Source organism: Lathyrus oleraceus, chromosome 2 (genome assembly GCF_024323335.1).
Source record: "Lathyrus oleraceus cultivar Zhongwan6 chromosome 2, CAAS_Psat_ZW6_1.0, whole genome shotgun sequence".
NCBI classification, from domain to species: Eukaryota; Viridiplantae; Streptophyta; class Magnoliopsida; order Fabales; family Fabaceae; genus Lathyrus; species Lathyrus oleraceus.
Genome location: NC_066580.1, coordinates 30,951,995 through 30,967,076, shown reverse-complemented (window position 1 = coordinate 30,967,076; position 15,082 = coordinate 30,951,995). Strand labels below are relative to the sequence as shown.

The window sequence follows — 15,082 nt, the reverse complement described above, 5'->3', positions numbered from 1 at the left end:
TGTAGTTTGACTTTTTGTCTCTTATTGTTTGTTTTAGCTGTTTTAGCTGAAAAGATTGATTATTAATGATTACGGAATAATAAAGCTCTACTGTTTGGAACATTTCTTCTGCCGTTGAAATAAATCTGAGCAATTCTCTCTTATTGTCTCTTTTCAGCATGCTGGAACTGCAATCCGTCCCCATTTGTCTGATTTAGTGTGCTGCATGCTTGAAAGTTTATCAAGCTTAGAAGATCAAGGGCTCAATTACGTTGAGGTTTTGTTGACTGATATTTAATTGTTCCTTGAATTCGGTTATTAATTTTTGCATATTCTGATGCTTTTATGTTGTCCCTCTTTCAGCTTCACGCAGCAACCGTTGGAATTAAGTCAGAGAAGCTTGAAAGTTTGAGAATTTCCATTGCCAAAGGTTCTCCAATGTGGGAAACTTTAGACTCATGTATTAAAGTTGTTGATGCAGAATCATTGGATTCATTGATCCCACGACTTGCTCATTTAGTGCGTTCTGGTGTGGGTCTTAACACTAGGTTTGTTATTAACTTTTTATGACATCTGATGCATTTTCTGCTTGAACTGTCTCTGTTTTTCTTCTTGCATTTTCCCTTTAAAATCAGTGGAGCCTATATTCATATTCGAAGGGCTTATTACAAAAAGGATCGTAGGATTATATTATCATCCTTTGGATATTGTTGCTTGATGTTTACTGTTTTGATGCACTTCGTTCAGGTGGCCTAACAGATATTGGATAGGCTCTGGTACCATCTTAAGAGTTGGGTTGGGTTGAGTCTAACTCAACCTTACAAAATTGGTTTGTAAAGTAACGGTTGCACTCACTTCATAACCCATGTTCAAGTCTTATCTCACATCCAATGTGAGACTCTTAATAATATTCTGATAGAAACTGATACCAAACAATAAAATTTAATAGTAATTACAATGAGTTTCCAAGAAATTCGAGAGTCTTGGTTCTCTCCCTTCCAAGAATTCGAGAACTTGGTCTCCTTTCCAAATAAACCTCTTTCTAATTTTCAGTCTGCCTAAAACATGGTTCTGTTTCCCTTTTTATTCTGCCTAAGTTTTGTAACCGCTCCTAATAATAATAATAATAATAATAATAACCACCGTTACTCTAATAATACTAATGGCTGCTCTTAGACTCTCTAACTGCTAGAGATAACATTTAATTAGTCTGTTCCTATGCCTGTAATAGATACTTGACAGTATAGAACAGTCACATTCTGTTTTGATTCCTAGTAATTCTTAAGGTCTAACAATACTCTCCCCTAAATTATCACCTTGTCCTCAAGGTGAAAGAAATACACGGTATGAAAAATGTATCCTCCCGGATCCCATAACTTGAAACAAAAAACTACCGTGCCGATGTCGGGTGGTCTTGACAATGGAGGTTGTTGGCCTAAGTCTAACCATTCCGGTAGTGTCCTCTCATTTGGTTCTTCATTCTCTATTGAATCAATTTCTGACAAATATTTCTTGAGAATTGCATCTTTAAAATTTCCCCAAGTGGAATTAGGATCGACCGAAATCTATAATTGGTACCATGTGAGGACTTTACCAGTCATCCACTTTGCAATTTTTGGTATTTGATCTTCTTCTTTACATACACTTCCTGCATCAAAATATTTTTCAACCTTGACCATCCATCCAACAACATCCCTTCCTTCAAAGATTGGTATTTCTAATCGTAACTCTTTGAGTTCTCTTCCAATCTCTAATCTCTTTCAACACTTCATCAACAAGTTTAAGCATTCCTTCCATTCTTGATGGCAACTCCATTTTTTCTCTATTTTTTTTCCTCTACCGGATCAAAAGTGCTCTGATACCAGTTGATAGAAACTAATATCAAACAATAAAATTTAATAGTAATTACAACGAGTTTCCAAGAAATTCGAGAGTCTTGGTTCTCTTCCTTCCAAGAATTCGAGAGCTTGGTCTCTCCCTCCCAAATATAACCTCTTTCTAATTTTCAGCCGGCCTAAAACATGGTTCTGTTTCCCTTTTTATTCTGCCTAACTTTTGTAACTGCTCCTAATAATAATAATAATAATAATAATAATAATAATAACCACCACCACCACCGTTACTCTAGTAATACTAATGGCTGCTCTTAGACTCTCTAACTGCTAGAGATAACATTTAATTAGTCTGATCCTATGCCTGTAATAGATACTTGACAGTATAGAACAGTCACATTCTGTTTTGATTTCTAGTGAGGGGAGAACATATTTTTACAAAACCGGATTATAAGGGGAGAGATATCATTCTTTATAAACTCTTTTTACTTTATCTCTTTTCAATGCCGGGCTTGAGTTTTCCCAATCTTTAGTTTAAGCCTTTCCCATCTTTGTTCCTGTCTCTAGGGTTTCTCTCCCTCTCGTGGCTTATAAAGATGTCTCATTATTTTTCTCTTAATTTGATGTTCCACAAGGTTGGATACTCCAATATAAAGGACCGTTAGTGTCAGTAGAAAAAATGGATAGGAAAAAATAGGCTGGTCTATCATGCCTTTAGTGGTGGATGCATTCGATAGAATGGTCAGTTGAGCTGTTAAGAGTGTATATGTAGTAATCAATCATTGGTGTTACTTCTAAGGGGAGCTCTGTGCTTCTAATGTTGTGGTTAATTGACTTAATTCTTTCTGGTTTGTCCATGTTTTCAGTTTGTATGTGTCTGATTTTTAGGTGTATAGTGACCCATTTAGAATAAATAAGTGTCTCAAAATAAATGATCCATTTCAATTTCCAATGTACATTTTTTAATACTACTCTTTAATTAATATTACTTTTATCATTTCCAATGCATGATAAGGGATACTTTAGTAAAAATATCATTTTCTCTTTTTTCATTCATTCCTTTTTCTTGATATGTGTGAAATGATCAACTGAGTCATTCATTGTGGGACGGAGGTGGGACGAAAGGAGTATAGAATAGGTCTATATGCAATAGACTTCTGAGGTATACACAAATAATTGATGGATTTGGAATTAATTCCAGTCAATCACCATCTGTTCTGCGCCCTTTATGGCAGATCCTAACAGCCAGCTGTTAATTATTCTCTAGTCTCATGAACTGTTGTACTCTTTCTAGGCTATTTATACCGCATATGTAACCGGGATTATCACAAGGTTATTGATACCAGCTTATGAAACTTATTAATATTGACATATTAAAGTGTCAGTGGTGCTTATGCATATATGGTTCAAGAAGCTTACATGTAATTTTTACTATGCAATTATATAATGTATTGTAAAACTTTCTAATTTCTAATCCTTATAAATGCAATCTTGGTATGTTTTGCCACTGGCTCCGACCAAAGCACCTTTGTCATATTCATAGGCTTTAGTACAGATTTGTCTGATATGTACAGATGCTTTTTGTAATTGCAGAGTTGGTGTTGCCAATTTCATTACTCTGTTGCTTGAAAGCGTTGGTGTTGACATCAAACCATATGCTAATATGCTGGTGAGGTTGTTGTTTTCCGTTGTTAAAGAAGAAAAAAGTACTGCTGCAAAACGTGCCTTTGCAGGTGCCTGTGCGAAAGCCTTGAATTATATAGCAGTCTCACAAGCCCAGAAACTTATTGAAGATACTGCAGCTTTAAGTGCCGGTGACAAAAGCTCTCAAATTGCATGTGCATTTCTCTTAAAGAGCTATTCATCCAGGGCAACAGATGTTATTGGTGGATATCATACAGTTATCATTCCTGTTGTTTTCCTTTCAAGGTTAGGAGCATCCTTGCAACACTTTTTCAGATGTCATTCACCATTGAATTTATATGATTATGTTTATTTCAGTTTTTTTTTTTTAAAAGATTTTTGTAGTATTACATATTTTTATTAAAAAAATATTTACAATTTTTTTTTATAAAAGCTTCAAATGAAAATTTGGTTTGAATAATTATTCTTAAAATATTATTTTAAGTATTTCATCATTTTATTGAAATTTTTTCTAGATATTAAAATTGTAATAAATCATTTAATATTGAAGCTATTTTAAATAGTTTTTTTAAAAAATCATTTGAGATATAACTTTTTGAAAAAAAGCGTGATTTTCACTATGTTTGGGTCTTTAATAATATATGTTTACGTTATAGGATCTCAAAATTAGTTTTTCAATTTATAAAAAACAAATTTAAAAAATATTTAATATTTAAAAAAATGTTTTTGTAAAAATTATTTTTGAAAATACAAAAAAAATCTTTTTTTTAAGCTAAAGCAAATAGGTCCTTATTCTTTATGGTATATAAAGAAAGAAATGAATACCCAAAATATTAATATATAGGTCAAGTGATTGGTTGTGTACTATTCCCTCCGTATCAATTTATAAGCAAAAATGTATTAATATTCACACTTATTAAAAAAATTTAATTTTTTGTGTCCTTTTTGAAATATGTTTTATAGAAAGAAGTAAAAACAATTTTGATTGACTGTTGTTTATGGATAAAATGAGAGAGAAATCAAATTAAATGCAATTTCTATTTAATTTTATTTTGAAAAAGATGGATTTTTTAAAATAAAATAATATTGATGTTTTTTTTTTTTGCTTATAAATTGTTACATGAAGAATGTGTTTTTTTCTTATAAATTGATACGGAGGGAGTATTACAAAAGACAAAACCTTACATTAAAAGACAAAACCTTAATCTTTATACTAACATTACTATTCTAATCAAATAATTATATATAAAAAAATATGACAACTAATGCTAACAAATAATCTAAGCTGAACTAAATTCCCCTATAATTCAATTAAAATAGTATGAGATGTTTTCCATATGATATATTCCAACACCAAAAAAATCATATGTATAAGTAGAAGTTCTTGCCATTGGCTGCCAGTCGCTATAATGATTTATTTTTTTCTTGGGAAACATTGACTGTATTATGGTAACACAGTTCTTTGTTAAATTATGTTGATTATGCAAACACTTCCATTGAAAACCATTTGAGTTGCTTTTTAAATTTTTTTTTTCTGCTTATTCAAAAATTGGATGAAACATAGTGAAAATAATATTTTCCAAGCTAAGCAAGCCTTTATAGTAAAATGGTTAAGTGGAGACCTGGGAATAATTTTATGTTTATTTATACCCATAAAAGAAATACTAAAAGTACTGGCCCAGAACATCTTGTTGCTAAATCTCAGTTTAATCTGAAGAATGTGGACACAGTTTCCAAAAGAAGAAAGCATTTCAAGGAGCCTCAACTACTAAAAGCCAAAGCTATTTGGTGGGAGCCACAATGGTATTTATATCTAAAGGTGGTATGATGTATAACCTTATGAGTACACAAGATAGGATTAGAAATGAGAATATTAGAGATGAGAGTGTTGGGGTAGCGTCTATAATAAAAAAGATGAGAGAAAATAGACTTAGGGGGTTTGGATGTAGAGAGAAGATCCTTAGATTTTGTGGTAAGGAGAGTAGATCAGATGGAGAGAAGTCAAACAACTAGAGGAAGACCTAGAAAGACTATAAGAGAAGTTATTAAAAAAGATCTCGATATTAACGATTTGGATAGAAGTATGATCCTGAATAGAACATTATGGCAAAAGTTGATTCATGTAACCGACCCCACTTAGTGGGATAAGGCTTAATTGTTGTTTGTTTGTATTCTAAATTTTAAGTTGGTCAGAACCGCCTGCTAAGGTGTCTGATTTCAAAAGATGCTTATGTAACGAACTAAGTTCTTCATTTTGAGTATTAAATGTATTTCTTATTCTATTGGTACTTAAAAAATCGCATGCAGATTCGAGGATGACACCAATATTTCTAGCCAATTTGAAGAACTATGGGAAGAATATACAAGTGGGGAACGAATCACTCTCCAATTATACTTGGGTGAAATTGTTTCACTGATCTGCGATGGCATGTCATCTTCATCATGGACAAGGAAAAAAAAAGTTAGTTGTGAATTTTGCCTTCTTTTAGCCCGTTCTGTTATGTTGATTTAAGCTTGGTCCGTTGGGTCTAGATTTATGCGTATTTTCTGCTGTTGTACGTGCAGTCTGCACAAGCTATTTGTAAGCTCAGTGATGTTTTGGGTGACTCTCTTTCTTCTCACTATGAAGTTCTGCTTCAGTCTCTTATAAAGGAAATTCCCGGTCGCCTATGGGAGGTAAAAAAACTAGTTTTTATCGAGTATGTTGACACTTGAGTTTTTAACATGACAAGAAAGACTATCTTCAGAATTTAATAGTAGACAAAATGTACTTACTGCATGTGACAGGGAAAAGATGTGTTATTGCTAGCAGTAGGTGCTCTATCTAAATCCTGCCATAAAGCTATTTCTGCTGATGGTTCTGCCTCTTCCATTGCAATTTTGAATTTGGTATCATCGGCATGCACCAAGAAGGAGAAAAAATATCGCGAAGCAGCATTTACCTCTCTTGAACAGGTGAGTTATTAATTGTGGGTGCTACTGCTACAAAGTGATTTTAGAAAATCTTTATCCTTTGGGGGTAAATATTTATTCGGTAGCCAATGAGTGTCCCCGAACTTAGAAAGATAGCTCGTGGCAACTCTATGTCCATGTGAAAAGTGAATATAGTAATTATGCTTATTGTGTATTCATTAATATTTGCATGATTCACATTGTTAATAATCAGTTATGGAATTTTATGGAGGTGTTAACAGCTTTGCTTACTCTGAAACCTTAGTAGAGAGAAGATTATAAATGTATCTTAAAAAATGTGGTTGAGCCTAACTCAACCTTACAAAACGGATTTGTAAGGTGAAGATTGCCCCCACTTATAAGGACATATTCAAACCATATATTATATGATGTGAGATTCTTAATACACCTCCTCGCATACATGACTAAATATCTGGAGTGTGAAAATAAATGGTGGGTGATCCGATAGTGGAAACCTGATAGCAGGTGGCTCACCGGATCTTAAACCAGGCTCTAATACAATGAGTGTAACCGTTAAGGATTTATTTTCATTCGAGTCAGAATCAGACATATCTAACTTTGGCTCGGAATCAGACATATCAAACAGTATCGAACGGGTGATCAGCACTGGATGCCCAGTGCTGGTTACACATTAAAGATTGATGGTTCCACTAGAGGTTTTTTCTTTTTTCTACGATATCTTCTAACTTGTTCAAAGTCTTATTTCGGTGGTTCCACTAGACACTGTTTCTTTTTTCTTAGATATCTTCTAACTTGCTTATGTGTGTCTTCTGGTTCCGGTGCGACGACTGTTAATCGAGGAAGATGTTTTTTCTATTTTGGATTTTTTATAAGTAGAATACTAGCCTACTTTGTTATCGCTGCAGAAGTAGCAATATGCTGCTCAAACACGATTAGTAGCATCAACAACATCATTCTATGTAGAATTTTGCATATCTTCCACTTTATCACTGTAGAAAATGTTAGATAATATATTGGATTAATATCATAACTTTGTTTAGAAAAAGTTTGATCATTCTCGATAGAAGTTTGTATAGTATGTTGCAATTCCTCAATCACTGCAGTTGAAGATTGCGGAAGATTCAAATCAGGAGAATTAACCGCAGTTCTAGGTCCAAATATATGCAATAGTTTCTCAGCAGTTGAAGATTGTGGAAGATTAATAGCAGTAGCAATTCGACTTCGGAATAGATGTGGTATATTAGATGTGTCTGTTGCTGTTTGTCCAGTTGCAGTTGCATTAATTGGACTTGCAGTGGAAAGACAAACTTCAGGCGTGACTGATTCCAAAGCGGTGTTGGCTGATTCCAAAGCTCTGTCGGATGATTCTGAAGCGGTGTCGGCTGATTCTACACGTTGTTTCTTTTTTTTAACATTTCTTCTTACGTGCGCTTTAGATGTTTTTTCAAGGTCGGCCTCCCCAGGTTGTTTCTTTTTCTTAACATTTCTTCTTGCGTGTGTTTCATATTTTTTCACATGGTCTGCCTCCACATGTTGTTTCTTTTTCTTAACATTTCTTCTTACGGGAGTTTTGGAAATATTTTTGTTTCTCAAAAAGCTTCCCTTGTTGTCTGATCAGTGCTTCGGTTGCTTGTATCCTAATTGAATATCAAAATATGAATGAAGTTGTAGAAACGAAACCCCAGAACCATCGCCTTTCTTTCGTCCTCTAATGTTGTGACTGAAGAATGAAATGTTAAGGAAAAGAAACAGTCTGGAGGTAGGCCATGTAGAAAAACTTGAAGACCCGCAAGAAGAAATCCTAAGAAAAAGAAATAGCCTGTGGAGGCTGACCGTGTAGAAAAATTTGAAGACACGTAAGAAGAAATGTTAAGAAAAAGAAACAGTTTGTGGAATCAGTCGACACCGCTTCGGAATCAACCGACACCGCTTTGAAATCAGTCACCCTTGAAATTTTTTCTTTCTACTGTACAACTAGTAGTAACCGACACAAGTTCAACTAATGCAATTGCAATTGGACAAGCAACAACAAACACGTCTAATGTACATCATCTAATCCCTTGTCGAATTGATACTGATAATAGTGTTGAGAAACTACTGCATATTATCGTACCTAGAACTACTGCTAATGCTACTGATTTGAGTCTTCCGCAATCTTCAACGACAACAGTTGAGGAATTGCAACATACTATGCAAACTTTTATCTAGAAGGATCAATTTTTTTTGGAACAAAGTTATGATGCTGATCCAATATATGATCAATTTTTTTTGCCGCAAGTAAGGAAGTGGAAGATATGCAAAATTCTATGGAAAATGATGCTGTTAATGGTAGTAATCATGTGTTTGAGCACCATGCTGCTGCTTCTATTGCGATAACAAAGGATGCTCGTACTCTACTTTAAAAAAAATCTAAAAAAGAAAAAAAACATCTTCCTTATTAACATAACAGTTGCCGCACTGGAACCAAAAGACACACATGTTAGAAGATATCTAAGAAAAAGAAACCGCGTCTAGTGGAACCATCGGAACAAGACTTTGAACAAGTTAGAAGATATCGTAGAAAAAGCCTCTAGCGGAACCATAACCCCTAATGTCGAACCTACAACATTGTTCATCACCCATCTAATATTGTTCATGAGCCTATAACATTGACGTGCCATATAGCGAGCAAGAGCCTGATATGTCCGATTCCGAGCAAGAGCCTGATGTGTCCGATTCCGAGCAGGAGCCTGATGTGTCCGATTCCGAGCAAGACTTTGATATGTTCGATACCATGTTAAGAAATGTTGTTGGACCTAACTCAACCCTACAAAACTGACTTGTAAGATGATGATTGTCCCCATATATGTGGACATGTTCATGCCATATATTATCCTATGTGAGACTTTTAACTTTTCAAAAGGATTTAACTTATAGTAGGAGTTACTTGAAGATTAGAAAAATGATATAGGACCCTTCAGTTTTAACTGCCACCCCTTATTGAATAAATGAATGTAGCTAGGCAGTAGCTTGACCAGGTCGAACCTTTTTTTTTCCTGAATGTTGAGAACGTTATCAGATATTTCAGAAAAAAAAGACGATAAACGGATAAACAAGAGGCTCTACTTGATCAGTAACTTACAAACTAGTAGTGCTGCAAGCTTCAAGTGCTAAACTAATACAGATTGGTGGCATCCTAAATTGAATCTTAGTGAGTTTCATCGCAGAAATTAAATCAAGCTTTAGATGAAAACTGTGGCAATCAACAAATGGTGGGTTATTATTTAATGTCTTCATTCATCATGAGAGATGTTGAAATAAATGGTCTACCTGTAGTTAAGGTACATAACATAACTATATAGCCAACCTGTATTAGTTAGAAAAAGTTTGATCGAAGTGGTTAAGTTTATTAGTTTATTGATAGATGTATCTACCATAGCAAACTTAAGAATCAAATGTTCATTTCCAGTTTAACTTGTTGATTTTGTCTGATTTGTGGGAGAGGAGAAAATTTGTGAAGAACAGCAGACGATAACTATTTTATGTTTACCTTCAGTATAAACAAAATTCATAAAATTGTCAATAATCTCTATGCATCTTTGTCCTTGAATCATGATAAAACTATTGTAAGTTTTCAGCCATTTTTCATATATTTTCTAAATTTAAATATTTAGATGCTTAATCATTTTTCACGCATGATTACAGGTTATCAAAGCCTTTGGCAATCCAGAGTTCTTTAATATGGTTTTTCCCCTGTTGTTTGATCTATGCAATTCAAAGTCACCATCGGCCAGTGATGCTGCTAAAGCAGGTTATGACCAATTCTAGATCTTTATTTTTGTGTTGCAAGAATTTTTTTCCTTGTATGAGGTAGTGTATGGTTAATGTGGTGGATAAGTTGAATTTTCTCTTGCTAAATTGGTTTAGATTGCTGCCACTGATGGCTTGAAAAGAGCAGAAAAAAGTGTGAATATTATTTTTGTGATGATGGTCAAGTGCAGTGGGTACTCACATTATAGGAAAGTCCTCTTTTCTGCGCTCGTGATCACTTCCAATTCTATGAAATTTCCTTGAGGGCATGTTTCCTTTTGGAGATATCAATGCCTTGTATCGAGTAGACAGCCTCTATCCTTTAGGAAGTACTTTAGTTTTTTCCCAGTTTTATACTGAGCCACATGTTTCTCCCTTGTTGAATTGGCTTTTCAACCTATTCATCACCTACTGTTAGATAAGTTAGCTTAGTGTTTTCATGTAAGTTAGGCATGTGCTAGATTTAGAATGCCGGCTTTTCTAACTGCCTAACAGAATTAGCTGATGTGGCATAGAATATAAATAGATGCTACTGCATCATAACTGAACTGTATAAAAAACTTCAGTTCAATAAACAGAATTTAGCTTCCTTCTCTCAATTCACTTTCACTTCAATATGGCATCAAAGAGCTCTGGTTCGATCCATGATGGCTGAGACTGAAAATCATTTTTCTCCTCCACCTTCACCACCACCACCTACTCCGTGACTCTCGTTCCTCCCTCTGATGGTTACTTACCTCACATTAATTTCCAGCTCAAGATCTTTGAAAAACTCAATGGAAAGAATTTTCTGATTTGACGCCAACAAGTCGCGCCAATCATCAATGTTCATAACCTTCAAGATTTCATCTACTTTTCTACAATTCTTTCTCAGTTTATTCAAAGCCCTAACTCTACGGTTTGAATTGAAACCCTGAGTATCGCGTATGGCTTCGTCAAGATCAGTGGCTTTTATCCTGGTTGCAATTGACGTTATCTGGAACGTTCATGTCAAGCGTTCTTGGATGCACCAAATCCTTCGAACTATGGGAGCGAATTCACGCTCATGTCTCGCATTCATGTCTTGTGCTCGTCAGTTGCGGTCTGAGCTTTGCGCCACTCTTCTTGGTGATTCGTTAGTAGACGACTATTTGCTTCGTGTAAAGACTCTAATTGATGAGCTCGTGTCTGTAGGAGATCCGATTCCTTTGCAACAACACATTGATGTTGTGCTTGAAGGTTTGCCTCAGGAATATGGACCAGTTATTTCAGTTATAGAAAACATATTTTAGTCTATTCAACGGGAGGAAGTGGAGGCTCTTATGAATTGCATTCTGAGAGGTTCAAGAAGATCTCAATGGTTGAAAATGCTTCAATCTCACTCAGTCAAAACTTTGACTGTTTCAGATCCTTCCTCTGGTATGCCAGATTTGAATGCATCTACACATGTATCTTCTTATGACTCTTCTTCCACTTCTACATCGTCTAGTTATATTTTGGAAGAGGTGGTCGTGCAGGCTATCGTGGTGGCCGTGGTCGCCATGGTAATATGCATTGCCATGCTTGTTTTAAATTTGGACATATTGCCACTAATTGTTATTGTTAGGAGTCCCACATCGGATAATATATGGCCTGAACATGTGTTTATAAGTGGGGGCAGTCCTCACTCTACCAACCGGTTTTGTCGGGATGGGTTATGCCCAACCACACATTCTTAACATGGTATCAGAGTCTGATTTAAGATCCGGTGGGCCACCTACTATGGTTTTCGCTATCGGGCAACCCACCATTTATTTCCACGTTCCAGATGTCTAGTCCTGGGCGTGAGGGTGTGTGTTAAGAGTTCCACACACGGTTTATTCAAATGTCTCTTAGTCTCTTGTATTTCAACAGTTATCACAGGTTCAATCAACACTTTTATGCACCTGTTCCTTTTGAGTTTATGGGATATTCAGCTTTCCAAAATGCCTATAATAACTCATGCACCTAATAGTTTTTCCCCTATGGAACACCTCAACCTAACATGCACCCTAGACCATCACCATCCTATCCTCCTCATTACACACAGCCCTCCCCACCATCATCTTATTCTCGACCTAATGTTATGCTTACCAGCTCCAATCCCTCAGCAAACAGCTCATGGTTCCCAGACTCTGGAGCATCCTATCATGTCACCAATAACTCTCAAAACATCCAATAATGTGCTCCTTTTGAAGGTCCTTACCAGATCTTCATAGGAAACGTCCAAGGTTTGCCTATTATCTCTTCTGGTTCCTCTACTTTTCTTTCTCCCTCTAATCCCAACACCTCATTTATTCTTGATAAACTCTTACTAGTGCCATCTATTGCCAAAAATCTCATTAGTGTTAGCAAATTTGCTAAAATAACTCTGTTTATTTTGAGTTTCACACTGAGAAATGTTTTGTGAAATCTCAGGATAGTAGCCAAATCTTGCTAGAAGGCTCTGTAGGCAGTGATGGATTGTATGCTTTTTCAAGGCTGTCACTCAAGCCAAAGTTCTCCTTCTTGTTTACTGTCTAGTTCTTCAGATTGTAATACTTTACATTCTGTTCAAAGTACTCCTCATTCCTTGTCTCCCAATTCCCAATTTACTTGGCATTTAAGGTTGGGTCATCCAAATCCCAATACCTTACATCTTGTATTAAAACAATGTAATATTTCAATTAATAATAAATCTGTTTCTGAATTTTGTGCTGCTTACTGTATGGGCAAAGGCCATCGTTTATATGCACCACCATCTATTACTCATTACACTACACCTTTAGAACTTGTTTACAGTGACCTATGGGGTCCTGCTCTTGTCTCTTCTTCTACAAACCATCTATACTACATTACTTTTGTAGATGCAACCACTAGGTTTACATGGATATACCTTATCAAAAGCAAGTCTGATTCTCTTTCCATTTTCAAAGAGTTTAAAGCTATGGTTGAGCTTCAGCTTGGGCTTCCACTGAAGTCTCTTCAAACTGATTGGGGAGGTGAATTCAGACCATTCACCTAGTTTTTGAATGAACTAGGTATCATCATAGACTAATTTGCCCACACACCCAAGTTTTTGAATGAACTAGGTATCATCATAGAATAATTTGCCCACACACCCATCACCATAATGGTGTAGTTGAACGTAAGCATAGACACATTGTTGACCTAGGGCTTACACTATTGAGTCATGCCTCTCTACCATTAAAATATTGGGATCATGCCTTTCTTACAGCTGCCTTTAATCAATAGACTGCCCTCTGCCTCCATTAACCATAATACACCATATTTAAGTCTCAACCTCTGCCTCCATTAACCACAATACACCACATTTTAGTCTTTTTGGTCAACACCATGATTATCAATTCCTCAAAGTTTTGGGGTGTGCTTGTTTTCCTTTATTAAGACCATACAACCCCCATAAGTTTGATTTTAGGTCTCATGAATGTCTTTTCTTGGGGTATTCCAACTCACATAAGGGGTACAAATGTCTCTCTCCTAGTGGTCGTATCTTCATTTCCAAAGATGTCATTTTTAATGAATCTAGGTTTCCCTACAATGACCTATTCTCAAATAAAACTCAGCCACCTAATTCTGTTCCAAAATCAATACCCATCAGTCCCATTCCCATGATATCTCCTCAAGCACCTACCCTTCCCAATCATACTCCGTCACCACAAATCTCTCCATTACAGCCTCCTACACCACCTCCTCTACAGTCCCCTACTCAGTCTTCTACACAGTCCCCTATTCAATCCTCTACCGCACCTACTGTGCATTCTGCCCCTACCTCATCAGCATCACCTCTGTCCACAAATTCATCTCTATCTTCCGCTAATTTCCCCTCTCAATCTAACTCGTCAAACTCCACCACAGTTCCATCACCACCACCACCACCTCCAGCATAAAACACTCATCCTATGCAAACCAGGTCCAAGTCTGGTATACATTTACCTCGTCTGTCTCCCTCAGTGTTTCTAGCTGTTTCTGAACCTAAAACTGCCAAACAGGCCCTTAAAGATCCTAATTGGCTCTCAGCTATGCAGGCTGAATACCAAGCCTTACTCAAAAACCAAACCTGGTCCCTTGTAACTCTACCACCCCATAGGAAAGCTATAGGATGTCAATGGATATTTAGGCTAAAGGAAATTGCTGATGGTTCTATAAACAAGTATAAGGCCAGGTTGGTTGCAAAAGGTTTCCACCAAGTGCATGGTTTTGACTTTCATGAGACATTTTCTCCTGTTATAAAACATGTGACTATTTGCCTAATTCTGACTTTGGCTATTACCAATAAGTGGCCCATTAAGCAACTTGATGTCAATAATGCCTTCTTAAATGGCACTCTAGATAAATAGATGCTACTGCATCATAACTGAACAGTGTGTAAAAAACTTCAGTTCAATAAGCAGAATTTAGCTTCCTTCTCCCAATTCAGTTTAACATCAATACCTACAATGTATATAACATCTATGTAGACTAGAAGTCTGAGTTTTCATTCCTGAAAACGCTTTATACAGAGTGTATGGACACATTGGGTCTGCTTGTATCCCAATTCCCAAGGATACCATTACTCAAGCGAACCGCCTAAACTAACCCACAATAGTGCACTGCTTGAATCCATATAAGGCGTCCTTTAACAGAGAACTGGTGATATGTTGATTCTCTTAGTTAGTATACTGTTAACTGAAAGTTTTAGCATCAGGCAATTTGACATTTTTTTTTTGCAGAATTGGACAGTGTTGAAGAGACTTCTATTCCACATAACAAAATTATAGATTGTTTGACCTCTTGCATCCAAGTAGCACATATAAATGATATTCTTCAAAAGCAAAAGGAACTAATGCACATCTATGCTGCATTCCTATTACCTGAATATAAATGGACAGGTATTCTCGATCCTTCTTATTTTGTTTCAAAGACCT

General features: G+C 35.9%; 1 protein-coding gene across 1 annotated transcript in view; it reads left to right on the top strand.

Moving 5' to 3' along the window:
* Positions 1 to 15,082, top strand: part of LOC127117865 (uncharacterized) — a 34,260-nt gene that overhangs the window by 17,725 nt on the left and 1,453 nt on the right. The window contains exons 25-32 of the mRNA XM_051047988.1: positions 158 to 256; positions 343 to 527; positions 3,405 to 3,740; positions 5,763 to 5,916; positions 6,021 to 6,131; positions 6,243 to 6,410; positions 10,074 to 10,179; positions 14,888 to 15,046. Coding sequence (XP_050903945.1) covers positions 158 to 256; positions 343 to 527; positions 3,405 to 3,740; positions 5,763 to 5,916; positions 6,021 to 6,131; positions 6,243 to 6,410; positions 10,074 to 10,179; positions 14,888 to 15,046 — 1,318 coding nt within the window. The remainder of the gene's footprint in view (positions 1 to 157; positions 257 to 342; positions 528 to 3,404; positions 3,741 to 5,762; positions 5,917 to 6,020; positions 6,132 to 6,242; positions 6,411 to 10,073; positions 10,180 to 14,887; positions 15,047 to 15,082) is intronic.